Source organism: Phyllobates terribilis, unplaced genomic scaffold (assembly GCF_046119375.1).
Source record: "Phyllobates terribilis strain yellow unplaced genomic scaffold, ASM4611937v1 Scaffold_11__3_contigs__length_659146591, whole genome shotgun sequence".
Lineage (NCBI taxonomy): Eukaryota > Metazoa > Chordata > Amphibia > Anura > Dendrobatidae > Phyllobates > Phyllobates terribilis.
The window spans coordinates 622,328,469-622,349,918 of NW_027362771.1; the positions used below are offsets into that span (position 1 = coordinate 622,328,469).

Genomic DNA, 21,450 nt, shown 5'->3' on the forward strand with positions numbered 1-21,450 from the left:
GAAACCGTATGTACCCTGCGTGTCATTTCTCCCAGGAAGTCCTGTAATTGAGCTTGTTGCAGAAGCAATGGCAGCCCGTCCAACATCAACTCGCACTTGTCGGTGGTGTTTTGACACACACACACATCTTTCTTTGTCTATTTAATTTCTTGAATACAGAGTTGAACAATGGCCTGATCTGTGATGGGTTTTGAGAAATAACATGCATAAGCATGGCAGATCCACATTAACAAAGCAGCCATAGAGTGTCCGGGAACCTTCCCCCACACTTTTCTTAGCCAGGGCTGCTTTTCGGCATGGTTGGATGGGCCCACCAGAGAACTGGAGACTCCTCTGACGGGCCCTGACTTCTCCTTCAGGAGAGTTCATAGTGCCGAAGTGAGGCCATGAAGATGATAGAGGCCACCATCTGCTTAGTTTTCTATTACTTGGAATGCAAGTGCAAGTATGCAGCCACCCACCCACAGTCCGCAACGCTAAACTGCCAGATTTCTGGGCAGCTCTTTGCACTTGAAATATGGCCTTTTAAGCTTGTGGAGGCAGAAGCTTTTCACAACCTCATGCCGGCGGCGGCCGGGTGTCCATACTCGGTTCCCAGCCGCCACTATATTTCCTGTTATCGCCTCCGCCTTCCCCAACACGGGTCCCACAACATTACCCATGCCTTCCCCAGTGCACTTACTGGGAAGGACCGCCTAACCACAAACACGTGGACCGGTGAATGTGGCTATGGACGGTATGGAGCCAGTGCACAACTTTTTTTGCTGAGAGTTGTATTTAGCTCGGTGAAAGGACTGGCATAGAGGGAAACTGTATGTACCCTGCGTGTCATTTCTCCCATGAAGTCCTTGCACTTGAAATGTGGCCTGAACATTACTGCTGGTACTTTTCTGTGGGAATTTTCTTGCCTCCTACCAGCCTGGCATATTTCCAGCAAATTATTGTACAACGCCATGGTATTAGCACTGCCCCCAGTACAAGTAGAGAAGCCATCCCCAATTTCCTTCTCAGGAATTTTATTTGGTAGACTGAGTGGCTGCCCAAATAAATTTTCTCACAAAGGAGCTGAAGATAGAGTGGCAGTAGGTGCAATTTGCTCCAGCCTGTTAGATATTAGAGGGTGAACAGCAGCACATTGGATCAGTGGTTAGCACTGAAGCCTTGCAGCACTGGGATCCTGGGTTCAAATCTCAGCAAGGACAACATCTGCAAGGACTTTCTATGTTCTCCCCGTGTTTGCGTGTGTTTCATGCTCAGTAAAAAAGCAGCCATAGAGTGTCCGGGAACCTTTCCACATACTTTTCTTAGTCAAGAATGCTTCTCGGCAGGGTTGGACGGTCCCACCAGAGAATCCTCTGGTGTGCCTTGGCTTTTAGCTCAGGAGAGTTCATGATAGCGCTAACTTTGCAGCTGCTATGGGGCTCTTCAGCGGGTAAGAAAGGTTTGCCCTCAGAATCAAATCCTCTGGTGGGCACAATGTTTTTCAATCTGAAACAGCTTCTCAGTGGGAGTTGTATTTCACCCCCGCCATATTCTTTAGCTCTGTGAAAGGACTGGCATAGAGGGAAACCGTATCTAGCCAGGCTGTCATTTCTCCGTCACCAGGTTCCGCCCATTGTCACACATGACCATGCCTGGCTGTATGTTCAGCGGTGAGAGCCACAGATCAGGCTGTTGTGTTACAGCTTTCAACAACTATGCAGACTGGGCGGTTTGTCAATTAAGCATTAAGCATGTTATCTTCAGCACAGCCTGTTGCCGCTTGGCCAAGGCAGTGCTGCTGTTATGGTCTGCAACAAGAACTAAGGAAAGATAGGGGAAAGCTGTCCCTACAGTAAGACTAAGCTGAATCCCTACGATGTAGCGGGCTGCCTGTTCCTAGTGAACAGACCCGCCTTAGTCCTCGGCTAGTCTGAACGGAGACCTATAGAATTAAGGGAGGGGTCCCTAAAAGAACTAAGGACTGGGACATAAATGGGACACCTCCTAAACAGAAATTGTTGTAGAACACAAAAGACAAACTGACAAAAAGTACTAAAGGTCCCAGGGAACAAGCAAACTGACAAAGATAGGCACTGAAGCACCAGGCTAGCAAAACAGTCAAACAACACTGAAGTCCTGCAAAGCCAAAAGAGCAGAGCTGGAATATAAAGGCAGATGGATACGTGACCGCAAAACACAAGATAGAAAAAACTAACAGGAGGGTTCTAACAGCTGCAACGCTGTCAGCTTGTGACTGATGTGATCATTTTGGAGATGGAGGAGGAGGTGCATGAGCTGAACAATGTGACTACATTGAGGTTAAATTGGTGACGCTGATTTTTATACAAAAGAAAGATCCTGTTTTTTGTTTTTTACGTTATTTTTTAAGACAAATGCATTGACCGGGAAATGTCATTTTAACATTTTACAACCTTATCTGGCAATGTGGTGTGTGACACATCATCAGACACATCCTGTTTTATTTCTGATGAAGGGACTCTGAAAGTCATAAAGCCTATTTACTATGGCTCTTACTATTCTTGAAAGGCCAGCAGTTGACCCTCGCTATTGTTAGAGAGCCATCAGCCGGCTATGCTTTGTTTTTCCAATTATTAACAAGTGGGTCTCCTATACTGTTATTGTGTATCCAGTGACTGCAAGGGCTGCCAAAAATTTGGATGCAACCCAATGCCCCTTTGAAGAGACATAGAGGAGGGTCTCAGTAAAAAAATATTCCTATTATAAATGAGCGGGTCTCCTATAGTGGTAATGCCCATGCTGTGACTGCAAGGGCTGCCAAAATTTGGGAAAAACCCCACTAAGATTTTAAAGACTCATAGATCAGGGCCACAGTAACAAGTATGACATGTTCCCATTAGAAAGGAGAGGGTCTGCTATACATTTATAGGTATACACACATCGACCGACATACACAACATCATGGATAGGAGATATAGAATAGATACAGCTTATACTCCATAACCATGAAAAATTGCCTACTCAAAAGTACATGCAAAAACTGGAGGAAACTGAGTACATGGCATTAAAATAGAAAAAACTTTTATTTGAGAATAGAAAAGTCACATAAAAAAATACATGGCTCAAGTACATGTGAGTTGCAGAGCATGTCAAAGTAGAAAAGCACATGAAAAAATGACCATTGTAAGACCTTAAAAACGGGAAGGAGAGTGCCTATATAAATAAGTAGTCAGGACAAAATTTATAGGGTATGCAGTGAGTCCAACTGCTGACCAATTTTAGGAAAAACCTCACTAAGAATTTAAAGACACACAGAGCAGGGCCACAGTAACAAGTACGACATGTTCCCATTAGAAAGGAGAGGGTCTGCTATACAGTTATAGGGTATGCAGTGAGTCCAACGGCTGACCAATTTTAGGAAAAACCCCACTAAGAATTTATAGACACATAGAGCAGGGCCACAGTAATGACAAATTCCCATTTGAAAGGAGAGAGTCTCCCATAGTGTTGGCCTATGCAGTGAATGCAAGGGCTGCCAAAAATTTTGAGGCACTTCAATGCCCCTTGGAAGAGACGTGGAGGAGGGCCTCATAATAAAATGTTCCCATTAGAAAGGAGCGGGTCTCCTATACTTGTACTGCCCATGCACTAAGTGTATGGGCTGACAAACATTTACCCCTGGGGGGTATACATGAACATACTGTATAAAAAAAATTTTTCACGAGCATCATAAACACCCTTTAAAAAAATTATGTGGGTGTTGCATCACGGACCACGGTCAAGCTGGTGATATGGTGGTGGAGGATGGACAAGAGCAAATAGCCAAAATCAGGAAGCGTATACCCATGTGTGGGTGTGAAAAGGTGCATGGGAATACACCTACCAAGAAAAGACACTGGATTTGAGTTTATGTTACGCTGCTATCATTCGGTGGTGTTGAGAAGTCTGGTCCAATCCAGCCCTTGTTCATTTTTATAAGAGTCAGCCTGTCAGCATTTTCAGGTGACAGGCGGATGCGCTTATCAGTTATAATTGCACCAGCGGCACTAAAAACCCGCTCTGATAAAACGCTGGCGACAGGGCAGGCCAAGACATAGAGAGCCAGTTCATTCCACGTATCCAGCTTGGATACCCAATAATTATAAGGCACAGAGGAATCACGGAAGACATTGATACGGTCGGCAAGGTACTCCCTCAGCATCTTCCCAAACTTTGCACTCCTTGTGAGAGTACCTCGCACCTCAGGGCCTGTGCGATGGGTGGGTCTGAGAAAACTCTCAGAGAACTTTGACACTGTTCCCCTGCCTCTGCTGGATTGAAGTTGTGTCTCTCTCGCCTGTACTCCTTGGTTGTCCAACGAAGTGTGCCCTCTGCCGCCAGTGTTTTCAGATGGGAATTATTTTAATAGTTCTGCAACAAGGGCCTTCTGGTACTGCCCCATTTTTGTAGACCTGTCCGCCTCAGGAATAAGAGATATAAAGTTCTCCTTTTAACATGGGTCTAAATGTGTCACCAACCAGTAATGACTGTCACCCCAAATTTTGAGAATGCGAGGGTCATGGGAAAGGCAGCATAATATAAACTCAGCCATGCGTGCCAGACTACTAACAGGCATGACTTCCATGTCAACAACTGCCCTCTACTGCTCACAAATTCTTCCCAACATCTGCAGTGAAGAGTTCCAACTCGTGGGGACATCTTACACCAGTCTGTGAGCCGGAATCTGCAAATGCTGCTGAAACACTGCAAGGGCGGCGGAAGCTGTAGCTGACTTTTTAAAATGGGCACACAGGCGGTGTACTTTAACAAGTAGATCCGGCTGCTCCGGGTAGGATTTGAAAAACCGCTGAACCACAAGGTTAAGTACATGGGCCAGGCATGGTACGTGTGTGAGCTCGCCTCGCCTCAGAACTGCCACCAGGTTCCGGCCATGGTCACACATGACCATGCTCGGCTGTAGGTTCAGCGATGTGAGCCGCAGATCTGCCTGCTCTTTCAGAGCTGTCCACAACTCTTCAGCATTGTGCAGTTTTTCACCTAAGCATATTAGCTTCAGCACAGCCTGTTGCTGCTTGGGTGAGGCAGTGCTTCTAGCTTGTGACTGATGTGGTCATTTCGGAGATAGAGGCTGAAGAGGAGGAGGTGGCTGAGGAGGATGAGGTACTGGAGCTGTAGACCGTGGGGGCAACTCTGATTGACCTAGGGCCCGCAATCCTCGGCGTCGGGAGGACGTGTACCGTCCCAAGGTCCGACTGGGTCCCGGCTTCCACTATGTTAAGGCAGTGTGCCGTCAGCTTGATGTACCATCCCTGCCCACAAGCACTTGTCCACGTGTCCGTGGTTAGGTGGACTTTACCGGTAACTGCGCTGTTGATAACACGGCTAATGTTTTGGGACACGTGCTTGTGTAATGTGGGAACAGCATACCGGGAGAAAGAGTGGCAGTTGGAGACCGAGTACTGAGGGACGGCCGCCGCCATCAGGTTGCGGAATGCTTCTGACGCGCCCCCTTGTCCGTGGGGTACTCGGTTCCGGGCCGGTCGTTGCTAGGGGTGATGTCACAGTGGCGGTGACCCGTTCCGTGACCCAGGGCGGTCAGTAAAAAGGGAAATTTTATAGTCTTTTATGTATGCAATTCGTGACGCCACCTGTAGTATGCGGCTATAGGTAGCCACTGCTGCAGAGCAGGTCCTCTGATGCTGGTGTTTAATGCAGCAGAGTTGGTTTGGCTCTCCACAGGTAGAGTTTAGCTCCAGGGCAGTGTAGATGTTGTAGTGAAGTAGATGATACTTGTCGGTGTACTGCAGGGGTGATGGCACAGTTAATAATCAGTCCACAACTCAATGGCGGTTTCCTCCTATGTGTACTTGCGGTGATTAGGCAGACCGGGACATGGGTGCTTGCTAGAAGTGGAAGTCCGGGCAGCCTTGAAGCAAGTAAGGAATCCACCTTGCCAGGTGGAGTTTTAGGCCTTCCCTTTTGCACTAATATCTCTGGCCATGCTGCTTGTAGCTGTGCTGTGGCCCTCGTCCCTGAGTACAACGTCCTTGTGCTCACCCGTATGGCAGGCAGCTCGGGCCTTGCTGATGCGTCGCTCCCACATGGCGGTGCTGGGCCCTGCGATGCTGCTTAGCCTCCTGGCGTCTGGTGGGGCTAGGAGACCTGCAGTCTCCTGCCCTCCGGTTTCTGCTGCTGGGCCTTCGGTACCCCACAACCTCGGACTCCGGTGTCCGTTTCTTCCGTGCTCCTATCCTCAGGTGTGAACAGCCACGCAGCTCCACTCCCTAGGTCCTTCCTCGTCGCTGTCCTGTATTCAACTCTTCTCGCTAAGTCTAACTAACCACGCCTCCAGATCCCAGTTGCTAAGGGGAGGAGCTCCCCTTGCTGGTCTGGAGCCAGGAACATGTTGCATGTTAGTATACCTGACTAGGGGACCCCAGCTTGCTTCCAGACATGGCATCACCTCTTGTGAGGGAGGTAATGCCACTGTGGCAACCGGACTCCTGAGGTGCCACACTTCCATCTCCACAAGCCTAAAAGGCAACATTTCGAGCGCAAGCAGTCGTGAAATGTGAGAATTTAGTAGTGTGGCCTGTGGGGCGTTGGCTGCGCATTTTCGCTTGCGTTCCAAGGACTGGGGTATAGACAACTGAAAGCTGCACTGGGACAAGGACATTGATGTGCTTCCTGATGCTGCTACTTGAGAGTGTTCCACGACAGGTGCAGGGCCGGTGTCTTCGCATGCACCAAGGACAGGGGATTGGCTTGCATGCATAACAGTGGAAGAAGCAATGGTGCCACACGCAGACACTGTTCCTGGACCCTGGGGATCAGCCCACAAAGTTGGATGCTTTGCTGCCATGTGCCTGATCATGCTGGTGGTGGTCAGGCTGGTCATTTTGCCACCCCTGCTGATGCAGGCCTTGCAGGTGGTGCAAATGGCCTTTTTGGGGTTATCGGCTGAATCTTCAACAAACAACCAGACTCGGGAATACCTAATAGTTGTACTGGAAACTTCCTTCGTGTTGGTGTTACGGGGAACGGTTGCCTTCCTTCTGTCTGCGGCCACCACACTGCTTCCTCCTACCTGTTGGGGTTCTCTGCCTCCCTCCCCTGTGTGCTGCTGTTCTCGCTCTGCATGTCCTCCTGCCAGGTTGGGTCAGTTACTATATCATCCACCACCTCGTCTTCCACTTCCGCACCCTGGTCCTCCTCCTGACATTCTAGCAATTGTGTCTCATCATCTTCCACCTCTTGTGACACTTTCCCACCATCGCCTTCATGTGACCGTGGCTGCTCAAATATTTGGGCATCGCTACACGCAATCTCCTCTTGCCCCGCTTCAAGTAGACCGGGCGAGAGGTCCAAATCTATAAATGGAAAAGTGAATATCTCTTCAGAGTGTTCAAGTGTGGAATCAGTTGTCTCTGGGTACTCGACATGGTGGGAGGAAGGAGAATCAGGGTGAGGAATATGCGGTCCAGACTCACTGCTTCTGAGACTTGACCGTGTGGAAGACAGGGAGGTGGTGGTGGTCGCTAAGTGACTCGAAGCATTATCCGCTGTCCCACCAGCAACCTTTTGACACTGCTTTGGGTTCAATAGTGGTGTGCTGCGGTCCCCAAGATATTGGACAGGAAGGTCAGGCGAGAAGATGTGGGTGTTTGCAGTGGCACAATTTCGGCTTGCCCATGGCCTTGTCCTCTGCCTCTGCATGCACCATTACCATCATTTCCAGTTCCCTGTCCCTTGCCACGTGCGTTTCCCATTTTAAATGGAGGGCAGTATCTTCCATGCTCACTACAAATGACTGAGTTTGGAGTGAACTTATATGTGATCCGTGTGATAGAGAAAACAGAGTTTTAAATACCTGGCCTGAAGGTAAGTAGTTTGAACAGCAAACTACGGGGAATTGCTTTAATGACACACTAAAGGAAATTTTTATTGGAGGCCAGAAATGGCAGAATTTTCTGACAACGTATATGTGATCCGTTTGCAGTTGAAAACACAGCTTTAAATAGCTGGATTTTTAGCGCTCTAATATGGAAAGGACCTGGCTGTATTCTGCAGTGCCAACAAGCAAATAGCACAGAAAAAATGGTGTTCTCTGGATTGCTTTTTAAGCAAATAATGAGGATTACGATCCAAAGAAAAGTATTCCTGGCCCCTGAGACCTGGGCCTTTATATAGAAATATCTAACAGCAGCAGAAGGCAGAATTGGAATGGAGCCTCTTGTGCTATATGCACTGCAGTCTGCTTTATACACTGCCTGCCTATACACTCTGGCCGCCTGATATCTCTGCAGATGGATTAGTCCTTAGAAGGACTGTTTGTTAAGATGGATATGTGTAATGTACGGTTTTTCTCCCTACACTACCTAATACACGATAAAATCTCTCCCTGACACAGCAGCAGCTCTCCCTACACTGTATGATCCGGAGTGACTGTGACGAGCATGGCGGTGCCAGGTCTGATATAGACCTGATGACGCTGTGCGGCCAGCAAATCACTGTAATGCCCACAACCAACATGGCTATGGCATTACAGTGCATGGCAGGCAATCCCTGCATGTTCATTGGCTCTCTAAAGAGCGCCAAACATGCAGGGAGGGGACCCGAGTTCCCACCCGAGCAACCCGGAAATACTCGGAGAGCGCGTAGCATCTCGAGCAGTGAGATGCTCGGGCGAGCACCGAGCAGTAGCGAGCATGCTCGCTCATAACTAGTGATGAGCGAATGTGCTTGCCACTACTCAGGACTCGATCGAGCATCACGTGCTCGGCGAGTACATCTGGGTTGCTCAGGTCCCCGCCCTGCTTTTTTGGCACTCTTTAGAGAGCCAATGAACATGCAGGGGTTGCTTGCCACGCACTACAATGCCGTACCATGTTGGTTGTGGCATTACAGTAATAGTGTTATCGGGTCTATTTAACACCCGGTGACGCTAGGTTCATCACAGTCTACCCCGGAAACAGGCTGAGTAGGGAGAGCTGCTGCTGAGTCAGGGAGAGATTTGCTTGTTTACTGTTAGTAAAAGTATTCCACAGCATAATTATATATATATATATATATATATATATATATATATATATACAACTGAACTAACAGTCCTTCTGAGGACTAATCCAGCTGCATATGTTCAGTGGTGATAGCAGGAGTTAGGCAGGGTTTGTGTCAGGCTGCAGTGCATACAGGACAAAAGGGTGCATTACACGTTCTGTCTGCTGCTGCAGTTGTTACAGATATTTGTAGATGTAGCCCCAGATATCAGGGGCCAGGGCTAATTTTTTTATCTTAATCCTGGTTATTTGCTTAAAAAGCAAGGCAGGCAGGGTTTCTGGCAGATAGTGTAAACAGCACAAGAGGGTCCATTGTAGGTTCTGACTTATCCTGCTATTACAGATATTTGTAGACATAGCCCCAGATATCAGGGCCAGGGCAATTTTTTTTTATCTTAATCCTTATTATTTTCTTAAAAAGCAATCCAGAGTACACCATTTTTCTGCTCCATTTGCTTGTTAGCACTGCAGAATACAGCCAGATCTTTTCCATATTACAGCGATAAAAATCCAGAAATTTGTAGTGAACATGGAAAATATAAGCCTCCATTTAGAGTTTGTTGCAATGTGTCAGTGAAGCTATTCACAAAATGGCGCTGTGATGAATAGTAACCTACAGACCCACTTTTTAAAACAATGGTTTTCCGTCAGATGTATCCCATACTGTATAACTGCGGTCCAAATTCAGCCATTTCTGGCCTCCATTCACAATTTGTTGCAGTGTGTCAGTGAAGCTATTCAAACGAGGATGCTGTGAAGAATAGTATTAGTAAACTACAGGCCCGCTATTTAAAATCGTGGTTGTCCGTCAGACGTTTCACATACTGTATAACTGCAGTTCAAATCCAACCTTTTGTAATGAACATGGAATATATTATCCTCCATTTACAATGGGCCAGGGATGGGGAAATGGATGTGATGGTGAAGTGAATAACTAGAAGACTGCAGAACACCACTATTGAACACAGAGCAGTGTCAAAAGGTTGTTAGTTGGAAAGTAGATAATGATTCCAGTCACTTTGCCACCACCATCACCAGCACCCTGTCTACCACATGGTCAAGTCTCAATAGCTGTGAGTCTGGATGACATATTCCTCACCCTGATCCTCCTTTCTCCCACCATGCCGAGTGACCGGAGACAACTGATCCACACTTGGACACTCAGAAGAGCTGTTCACTTTTCCATTCATAGATTTGGGCCTCTCGCCTGGCCAGCTTCAAGCAGGTCAAGAGAACGCATGTAGCTATGCCCAAATATTTGAGCAGCCACGGTCACATGAAGTAAAAAACAATTACTATCGCAAGAGGTGGGTGATAATGATGAGACACAATTGGCAATAAGTCAGGAGGAGGACAAGGGTGCGGAAGTGGAAGACGAGGTGGTGGATGATATGCTAATTGACCCAACCAGGCAGGGGGACATGCAGAGCGAGGACAGCAGGCACACATGGGGAGGGAAGCGTAGCACCCCAACAGGCAGGAAGAAGCAGTGTGGTGCCCGCAGACAGAAGGCGGGAAAGCATTCCCCGTAACACCTACACTACAGAAGTTGCCAGCACAACTGTTAGGTCTTCCCGAGTATGGTTGTTCTTTAATGACTCTGCAGATAACCCCAAAAAGGTCATTTGCACCACCTGACAGGCCAGAATCAGCAGGGGTAGCAAAATTATCAGCCTCCCTAAGTGGGCTGAAACAGTGTCTGTTGGTGACACCACTTCTTCTTCCGCTGTTTTGCGTGCATGCCAATCCCCTGTCCATGATGCATGCAAAGGTGCCTCCCGCACTGCACCTGTCATTGCACAATCTCAACTAGCACCATCAGCAAGCACGTCCACATTCTTGTCCCAGTGCAGCGTTCAGTTGTCCCTACTCTAGTCCTTGGAACGCAAGTGCAAATATGCAGGCAATGCCCCACAGGCCACACTAATAAATTCACACATTTTTGCGAATGCTTGAGATCAAAATGTTGCCTTTTAGGCTCGAGGAGACAGAAGCTTACCGCAACCTGATGGTTGCGGCCAACCCTCGGTACTTGGTCACCAGCCACCACTATTTCTCCCGGTGTGCCGTCCCCGCATGACACAAGCACGTGTCCCACAACATTAGCCATGCCCTCAACAACGCAGTTACTGGGAAGATCAACCTAACCACGGACACACAGACAAGTGCTTGTGGGCAGGGATGTTATATCTTGTTGATGGCACACTGGGTTAATATAATGGAAGTCGAAACTCCGTCGAAACTTGAGATGGAGCTCGTCCTCCCGACACCAAGGATTGCGGGCCCTGAGTCAATCAGGGTTTCCCCCCACATTCTACAGCTCCTGCACCTCCTCTTCCTCTTCAGCTTCCATCTCCAAAATGATCACATCAGTCACAAGCTGGAAGCACTGCAGCACTGCCTCGGCCAAGCGGCCAAAGGCTGTGCTGAAGCTAATATGCTTCGGTGACAAACCGCACAATGTTGAAGAGTAGTGGACAGCTCAGATAGGGCAATGGCCGGAAACTGATGGCGGCTCTGAAGCAAGGCGAGCTCACACACGTACCATGCCTCGCCCATGTGCTTAACCTCGTGGTTCAGCGGTTTCTCAAAACCTACCCGGATCTGCCGGATCTGCTTGTCAAATTACGCCGCATGTGTTCCCATTTTAGAAAGTCAGCTACAGCTTCCATCGCCCTTGCCGTGCGTCAGCAGCATTTTCAGCCTCCAGCTCACCGACTGGTGTGTTATGTCCCCATGCTTTGGAACACTAAATTGCAGATTTAGGAAGGATTTGTGAGCAGAAGAGGGCAGTTGATGACTACCAGTAACAACAAGGCGATCTGTATTAAGGTCAGACTCCACACAAAAGACCACAGGAGTGGACATGGATGTCAGATGTCTGTACCATCCTCCAAAACTTTGAGGACTCCCCCAAGATGGTGAGCAGCAATGACGCCATAATTAGCGTCACCATCCGCTTCACTGTCTTCTGAAATGCTTTCTCCTCACAATTAAGGATACATTGCAGGTGGAGCACAATGAGTTGGAGCAAGGAACCATACAGGGTGAATCCACACAGTCCAGCCTCATCTCATCCCATTGTGGATTGGGTGACAATGAGGAAGAGGAGGAGGAGGAAGAATAGGAGCTAGTTTCCTGTGCTATTGACGGTACTACCTGCACAACTGTAATACCGTCTGTTTAGGGTGGATGGCCTGAGGACATGGAGGAGGAGAGCATGGTCGGTCATCCTCTTGGTGAGGACACAGAAGTCTTGCCTGTTTGTAGTCTGGCACACATGGCTGAGTTTATGTTACGCTGCCTTTCCCATGACCCTCGCGTTGTCCAAATTTTGGGTGACAGTCATTACTGGTTGGTGACACTTCTAGACCCACACTACAAGGAGAACTTTCTATCTCTTATTGCCATGGCAGGCAGGCTTAATAAAATGGGCAGTACGAGAAGGCCCTTGTTGCAGAATTATTAAAAATCTTCCCATCTGAAAACGCTGGTGGCAGAGGTCACAGTTCCTTGTATAACCAAGGAGTACAGACAAGGGAGACACAAATCCAATCCAGCAGAGGCAGGGGAACACTGTCAAAGGTCTGGGACAGTTTTGTTAGACCCTCCCATCAGACAGGCCCTGAGGCGCAGGGTACTCTCACAAGGAGGGAAAAGTTTATGAAGATGCTGAGGGAGTACTTTTCCGACCGTACCAACATCCTGGGTATCTAAGCTGGACGTGTGGCATGAACTGGCTCTCTACGCTTTGGAGGTCCTCGCCTGCCCTGCCTCTAGAATTTTGTCAGAGCGTGTTTTTAGTGCCGCTGGTGGAATTATAACTGATAAGCGCATCCGCCTGTCAACTGAAAGTTCTGACAGGCTGACTCTTATAAAAATGAACAAGTGCTGGATTAGACCAGACTTCTCAACACCACCGAATGATAGCAGTGTAACATGAACTCAAATCCAGTGTCTTTTTTTGGGGAGGTCCAACTCTATGTACCTCTGTCTTCACACCCAGACATGGGTATATGCTTCCTGATTTTGTCTATTTGCTCTTGTCCTCCTCATTCTCCTCATAATCATCCTCCACCACCATAACACCACAATATCTGCCATATCACCATATCTACGTCTCTTGCAAGGGACATTGAAGTGCCTCAAATTTTTTGGCAGCATTGAATTAACTGCATAGGCAAATAGTATGGGGGACCCACTTCCTAATAATGTGAACATTTTTTCCAGGGAACCCTCCGACGTCTACGCCTCTTGAAAGGGGCATTGGAGTGCCTCCAATTTTTTGGCAGCCGTTGCATTAACTACATAGGTAAACAGTATGGGAGACCCACATCTTAATAATGACAACATTTTTTTCAGGAGGCCCTCCTCTGCGTCTCTTGCAAGGGGCATTGGAGTGCCTTCAAACTTTTGGCAGCTATTGCAGTCACTGCATACCCTATAACTGTATAGCAGACCCGCTCCTTTTTAATAAGAATATGTTGTATTCATTACTGAGGCGCACCTCTATGTGTCTTTAAATTGTTATTGGGGTATTTCCTAAATTTTGGCAGCCGTTGTACTCACTGCATACTCTATAACTGAATAGCAGACCCGCTCCTTTCTAATGGGAGCATGTTTTGGGGGCTTTTCACAAATTTTGGCAGCCCTTGCAGTAACTGCATGGGCATTACCACTATAGAATACCTACTCCTTTATAATGGGAACATTTTTTTTTTTACTGAGGCCCTCCTCTATGTCTCTTCAAAGGGGTATTGGGTTGCATCCAAATTTTTGGCAGCCCTTGCAGTCACTGCATACGCAATAACAGTATAGGAGACACACTCATTAATGATGAAAACAACAAAGCATAGCCGGCTGATGGCTCTCTAGCAATAGTGAGGGCCAATTGCTGGCCCTTTAAGAATAGTAAGGACCTCCTGATGGCCCTATAAAAATAGGCTTTGTGACTTTCAGAGTCCCTCGTTCATAAATGAAACAGGATGTGTCTGATCTTGTCTCACACACCACATGGACAGATAAGGTAATAAAACGTTACGTGTGAACATAGCCCAATGTTTGGAGGAGCATTTTTGTTTTTGGTTATTTATTTTGCCTTATAAACAAGTCATTACTCTGGAAAGGATGTTCCTTAACATTTTTCCCAGGAAAATCCATTTTGGTTTTGCTTTTATATGTTCTATTGTGAGTCTGTAAAAGTCACGTAATACTCTGACAGCATTGTTGACAGCAGTGACCTGGGAGTCAGAGATGCTTCCAGAGGTTTTCCTCATGCTGTTTCCATGTCATTTGTGCAATTTTCCCATTGATTTGGGCAATTTTTACTCACCCTGCAGACCGCCGAGAAGGGTGACGGGGTGTGCCGGAAAAATGCTCGGGTTTCCCATAGACTTACATTGGGCTTGTTACTCGGACCAAGCACTCGAGAATTGCAGTTTGCTCAACCCGAGCAACGAGCACCCGAGCATTTTAGTGCTTGCTCATCACTAGTGGGTTGTATATGGCACTATGATATGAGCCTTTGGGTCATGTTCTCTATCATCATTGGGGATACGCCAATGGAATTACAATGATAACATGCAATTCAGAGGAAAAAAAATAAAATGCTATTATTTTGTGATTTCAGTTTTGTTTGCATCATTCTTATAGCGTGAGATACAGGCATCTAGAATATTCCTTATTCTATAATTATTGAATGTCATAAGCGCACATGGGAATCAGTATCAGCACCTCCGGCTCTAGCTCTCCCAGGAAATTAAAGAACACGGGTCACACGTTAAATTAGTCCATAGAGAGTCTGTACATTAACCCTTTAAAAAAAATCAAAAGACTCATCCACCAGGTGCTGCATGACAAAGAATTCAGAACATAGAAGGTTAATGTATGGCATGTGTTACATGGCAGCATCTATATAAAGCGGAAATATCACAAGTCTTCCAGAGGAGAAAAATTGTAAGACAGTGAGTACAGAGCATTGCAAATTAGTATTATTTTATTATCATTGTTCTTTTTCCAATGAATTTTTTTTATATTTTTCTAAAAAATGTAATATGGAAAACAACATTAATATTACTAAATGATTTTGATGCATTTTTTTATTTTGCTTTATAATTGATTGTATATTGTGAATTTTTTCATAACTCTTTTAACAAATTTAGAAAAAATATTTTGTATTGTTATTTTTTTTTTTAGAATTTTCTGTACTTTAAAAATAGAGATTGTGCAAAATATTTTTAAAAGCAATAGAGTCACCTTCAGGTATCCGATGTCCAAATTATAAGAGCGACCCCTTGTAGTTTTGATGCACTGAGCACAAATAACTATAGAATTCTATATGGAGAGGACCAGATGTGCAGGTGCCTATACCCCTTGATGCCGCGGCCAATTTCTGTTTTTTCTATTTTATTTTTACTTCTCCTTCTTCCAAAAGCCATAATGTTTTTTTCCTGTCCAAATAGCTGTTTTTTGCAGGATGAGTTGTACTTTTGCATGACTCCATTCATTTTAGCATGTGATGCACTGCAAAGCGGGAAAAAAATTCCAAGTGCACTGAAATTGCAAAAATAGTGCAATTCCATTTTGTTTTTTGGGGGGGGGCTTATTTACCATGTTCACTATATGGTAAAACTTACCTGGAAATATGATTCTCCAGGTCAGCTTGAGTATACAGATGCCAAACATGTATAGTTTGTTTTTAAACTGTGAAAAACAAATCAGAAAGTGGTATAAAATATGACAATTTTTGCTTGTGTCACCATTTTCTGAGACCCGTAATGTTTTAAATTTTTGGGATCTGGGGCTTGGTGATGGCTTATGTTTTGTGCTCTGGGCTGATGTTTTAATTGATACCATATTGGAGTAGATACAATGTTTGTTTGTTTTTAAGTGGTGAAAACACAAATCGGAAATTTGTAAAAAATATGAAAATTTTTGCTTGTGTCACCATTTTCTGAGACCAGTAACATTTTAAGTTTTCGGAATCTGGGGCTGGGTGATGGCTTATTTTTTGTGCTCTGAGCTGATGTTTTTATTGATACCATTTTGGTGTAGATATGATGTTTTGATTGCCTCTTATTACATTTTATTACAATATTGTGGAGGCCCTAAAATACATAATTTTGGCGTTTCGATTTTTTTTCTCTTTACACCTTTTACAAATCGGATTAATTTATTTTATATTTTAATAGATTGGACTTTTATGAAAGAAACAATGCCAAATAAGTTTATTTTTTTAAATTGTTTTATTTTAATGGGGCAAAAGGGAGGGGATTTGAACTTTTATAGTTTTTTTTTAATTTTTTCATATTTTTAAAAACCTTTTTTTCACTTTTTACTCTATTTCTTAGTCCCCTTAGAGACTTGAACCTGCGATCATCCAATCACTTGTATTATACATAGCACTGTTATGACTTGCGAGCCCACATCAAAGTCAGGGACCTGATATATGACGTGACTGTACATCATAAGTCGAGAAGTGGTTAAAGGGAATTTGTCATCTCTTAAAAGTTAATAATTTTTGAAAAATTTTGAGATGACTTTGTTTTTAGCTTTCAATTTCAATAAGTATATATTAAAAAAAATCTCCAATTTGTGCAATTTTTACTCATAATAGGCTGACATTTCCAGTTCTGCAGAGATCACCTCTCAGTAGTCATCATCACTGCAATGGAAGGTATCACCTGTATATAGATAACTCGGCATACACCATTCACAATAGACAATGGTCATTGATTATCTCTTCCTTCTTCCTCCAAAACCTTCTTTGCACATGTCACACAGCATGCTCACAACACCATCCCAAAGAAGTCAACTAGTCATCTCCAGGTTATTGTTGTCCATGGGCCTGTTTTAAAGTGTACATGTGAATGCTGGTAACAGGGTAGCTCAGATGGCTTCCCTGAGGAAGGAACGAAGGATGGATGGATGGATATGTTAGCTCCGGTGTAGGTCTTGTCTATGTGTATACAGTATTCAGTTTATTATGTCTTATTACATATGTTTCTGCCATGTTTAGTTCTCCCATCCATAATGATAACACTCTACTGCCTGGTCTGGATCTTCATCCTTATCTCCCTCATACCAACGTCCTATAATGAAGACAACCAATGCAAATTGGAGTCTATATCACTTGAGGGGATTCACCATCCTGGAGATATAATCATTGGGGCAGTGCTACCAGTTCGTGTGGCAGATAATTTCAATGAACTTTCTTTTACTGAACCACCCCCAAGAACAACCTGCACAACGTAAGTCAAGATGTCTACAAAATGGTGTGTTAAATCCAAGTTTTCCAGATTTATATTATTAGGATCTGTACCAAGAGTGATGTAGGGTCTATGTGTATCTCTAAGACTTAATGATATCCCATCTTCCTAACAATGTCAACATGGGGAAGAGGCCCTTGAGACAGAAATGAAGCAGAATTGAGTTTAAAAAGTGTTGATTTATGATGTTGGTCATTTTTCTTATCGAAGAGACCATACATGGTTAGCATTGATTACAATGTGGATGGTATTTTCGGAGGTCATTTAGGGGGCCATTGAGACCTTCTCATAAGCTTGAAGGTTATTGATTAGCTAAATTGGGATAATTTTAATACTTTAAAATACTGTGTTCATTGAAATTTTCTGTCTCTTCAAGCCTCCACTTTGGTTACTTTCAGCAACTTCAGTCTCTCTTGTTTGCTGTAGAAGAGATCAACAGAAATGAGAACCTCTTACCCAACATTACTCTGGGATTTCACTGGTATGATTCCTGTGGGGTAATTCCTTTAAACATAGCCGCAATGTTACAAGTTTTATCAGGAGATAAGATTGCCATCCCCAATTATCGATGTCTTCACAATGTTCCTCTAAGTGGATTTATAGGTTCTTCTTCATCCACATTGTCTATTGCAGTTGCACACATCCTTGGGCTTTACAAGTACCCTCAGGTAAGGATTAATCCACCACTATCTTTAACATAGCACAGAGAAACTCTCATACTTGTATTTGTATCATTAGGTGATTTCAGTTGGGCATTGTGGAGACACGAGAGTCAGTGGGTACTCTTGTCCTCTGGCCTGGCAGTCTTTAGGAGGACCGCATGGACCAGGGTTCATCCCACTGAACACCCGTTCTCTTTCCCCATGGGCATAATACTACTCAGACAACAAAGGGTGAGGGTAATACAGTGTGGCAATACTTCATTTAAATTATATTTATCTTGCACTATGCACTTTATATTGATTTATATTGATTTATATCTTCAAATGAGCATATATATCCCAGTATTATGACCCTATGCTTTATATATGACATCATGTTGATTTAGATGGTTTCATGTCTATATATGCCTTTTACGTAATTTTTTGTCATGTGGTGTCTGTAACATACCTGGCGGCGTCCTTGCACAGTGGTCCATCTCCTCCTGTGCAAGAGTGCGCACTTGATCTCCAGTCCAGACTGCCACTCTGGCTTCTTTCCATGTTGTCTGCTTTGCTTTGCTCTTGCTGTTTAGGGCGACGCCTGCCGAACTTCCTGATTCTTGTAGCTGCTGCAGACACACTCCTAATGCGTCCTCAGCCTATTGCTGTCTGTCACCTGGTATTTAAACCAGCTCCTTCTTGGAATCCATGCCTGAGCATCTTGTTCTGTCAGTTGGCTTCTGGTCGCTGACATGCCAGGTCCTGTCTATGTTTCCTGCCTTATGTTATCAGTTCCTTTGTCTGAACTGTGTCCTGTCTGTGCACTCTAGCCAGCTGTCTCTCTGCCTTCATGGAGGCTGTATTTCCAAGCCTATCTGAACATGCTCCTAGCCTGTTTGTCTCGCCCTCTGGGGGCCCCATACCCAGACTCATTCCTGTATTTGTTGCAGTACAGTTCCTATCTGAATTGTCTCCTAGCTTCCTACCTGTTTTGTCTTTATGTTCGTTTCTTCCCTTTTTCTGCAGTGTCTGAACCAGCGCTTGGCTTTACCTAGGCTCGTTCCTGCACTTTGTTGCAGTAACTGTTCTTGTCTGAACTGTCTCCTAGTTTCTTACCTGTTTTGTCTTTATGGCCGTTTTTTCCCTTTTTCTGCAGTGTCTGAACCAGCACTTGGCTTTACCTAGGCTCGTTCTTGCATTTTGTTGCAGTAACTGTTCTTGTCTGAACTGTCTCCTAGCTTCTTACCTGTTTTGTCTTTTTGTCCGTTTGCTCCCTTTTACTGTAGAGTTTGAACCTGCACCTAACTTCTACTCGTTGTCATTGTACTTCCGTTTGAGTTGGAGTCCTTTCACTACTTCTTTGCAAGTACCTTGTGTGTATCTGGTTCTGCTTTTCTTTTCCAGTCTGTTCCGTGTGAACAGAGCCCTATCCCTTTTGGTATGTCTTTGTTTACCTCTTCGGCGATTTTTCTCAGACTTGTCCACCACGTCTGCGGTTTCGCTCTGCTCAGCCTTGTCCACCGCGTCTGCGGTTTCGCTCTGCTCAGCCTTGTCCACCGCGTCTGCGGTTTCGCTCTGCTCAGCCTTGTCCACCGCGTCTGCGGTTTCGCTCTGCTCAGCCTTGTCCACCGCGTCTGCGGTTTCGCTTTGCTCAGCCTTGTCCACCGCGTCTGCAGTTTCGCTCTGCTCAGCCTTGTCCACCACGTCTGCGGTTTCGCTCTGCTCAGCCTTGTCCACCGCGTCTGCAGTTTCGCTCTGCTCAGCCTTGTCCACCACGTCTGCGGTTTCGCTCTGCTCAGCCTTGTCCACCGCGTCTGCGGTTCCGCTCTGCTCAGCCTTGTCCACCGCGTCTGCGTTTTCGCTCTGCTCAGCCTTGTCCACCGCGTCTGCGGTTCCGCTCAGCTCAGCCTTGTCCACCGCGTCTGCAGTTTCGCTCTGCTCAGCCTTGTCTACCTCGTCTGCAGTTTCGCTCTGCTCAGCCATGTCTACCGCGTCTGCGGTTTCGCTTTACTCTGTTTGTTTACCTTATCTGCGGCTCTGAATTCGTCTCCCAGTCTGTACTGGACCCTACCCAGCCTGCGCACTAGTCTGCCTGTTCCTGTATTCCCTTGTGTGGGTCAACAGCCGTGTCCAGTGTCTGACCTGGAGTAGACCCTGGTCCCTCTGCTCGGTTCCTCCCTGGTGCACTGGCTTCGTATGCTGTCGTGCGACCTTGGTCGGATCGGGCAGATACTTAGTTAAGCCCCTCCAGGCACTCTCCCGTTCATGGCACAGTGGAACCACTAAACACACACACGCCAGTTAGTCCGGGCATGTGCATTACAGCATGCTCAGGCCATGGTTCCCATTGAGCCCCACGGCCTTCGCTCTGTGAGATGTTTTTCAGCGAATACGTGCATCTAGAAGAAATTTATTTTTTTTTGCTACCAGCTGAGTTCCAGGCAAATTGCGCACCCGTCCAGATGGATCTATCAGCACTCGTTCCTGCGGATCCGCCACGGTACTATGGGGATCCAAGACTGAGTCGTACATTTGTGGAGCAATGCTTGCTACACTTCAAGTTCTACCCTCTTTATTTTCCCACCGATCGGGTTAAGGTGGGATTCATGATGTCTTACCTAGCGGGTGATGCCTTGAAATGGATCACCCCCCTATGGGACGCACAGGATCCTATCGTCCTGGACCTGCACGCCTTCCTGGTGGCCTTTCTAATGGTCTTCGATGACCCTAACCCAGAAGCCCCTGCTGAAGCTTCACTTCCCAATATCCCAGAGCAACCCTGATGGGTAATGTGTGTGGGTAGCGCACTAGTCCTCCTGCCCGAAGAGACTACTGCCCACCCAGTATCCACACAGGATGACTACGCTCTCCAGAATACTTCTCCCAACCTCAAGAGGCAGTCCAGACGTGCTAGGCGTAGAGGCAAGCCGTCACGCCAGGGTCTGTCCTCCCAAAAACCTCTTGACCCCAACCTTGAAGTCCCTGCTGAAGCTTCACTTCCCAGTATCCCGGAGCAGCCCCGATGGGTAATGTGCGTGGGTAGCGCACCAGTTCTCCTACCAGAAGAGACTGCTGCCCACCCAGAATCCACACAGGAGGACTTCCTGCACCCGGTATCTGATACTTCACCCACTTTACTCGGTGAGCCTGTCCAAGGGTAATTCGAAGCAGTGATTACCTCTAAGTCCATGCACCTCTACAACCTGGTGGAGGACCCCCTGTTGCCTCCTGAATCCTCCGGGATACCACTTGATGACAAATGGAGAGCGACTTCCCTACACCCGGTACCTGATACCTCGCTCGCTTCATCCAGTGAGTCCGACCTAGTGTACTCCGAAGCAGAGGTTACCCCCAAGTCTCTACATCCCTTCGACCAGGCGGAGGACCTCCAGTTGTCTCCTGAACCCTTCGGGGTGCTACTTGGTAGAGAATGGACAGAGACTTTCCTATACTCTGCACCTGATACCTCGCCCGCTTCGTCCAGTGAGTCCGACCTAGTGTACTCCGAAGCAGAGGCTACCC

General features: G+C 46.2%; 1 protein-coding gene across 1 annotated transcript in view; it reads left to right on the plus strand.

Moving 5' to 3' along the window:
- LOC141167413 (extracellular calcium-sensing receptor-like) overlaps positions 1-21,450 on the plus strand; it is a 113,705-nt gene that overhangs the window by 17,087 nt on the left and 75,168 nt on the right. The window contains exons 2-3 of the mRNA XM_073654819.1: positions 17,038-17,269; positions 17,664-17,955. Of these exons, the coding sequence (XP_073510920.1) occupies positions 17,038-17,269; positions 17,664-17,955 (524 nt within the window). The remainder of the gene's footprint in view (positions 1-17,037; positions 17,270-17,663; positions 17,956-21,450) is intronic.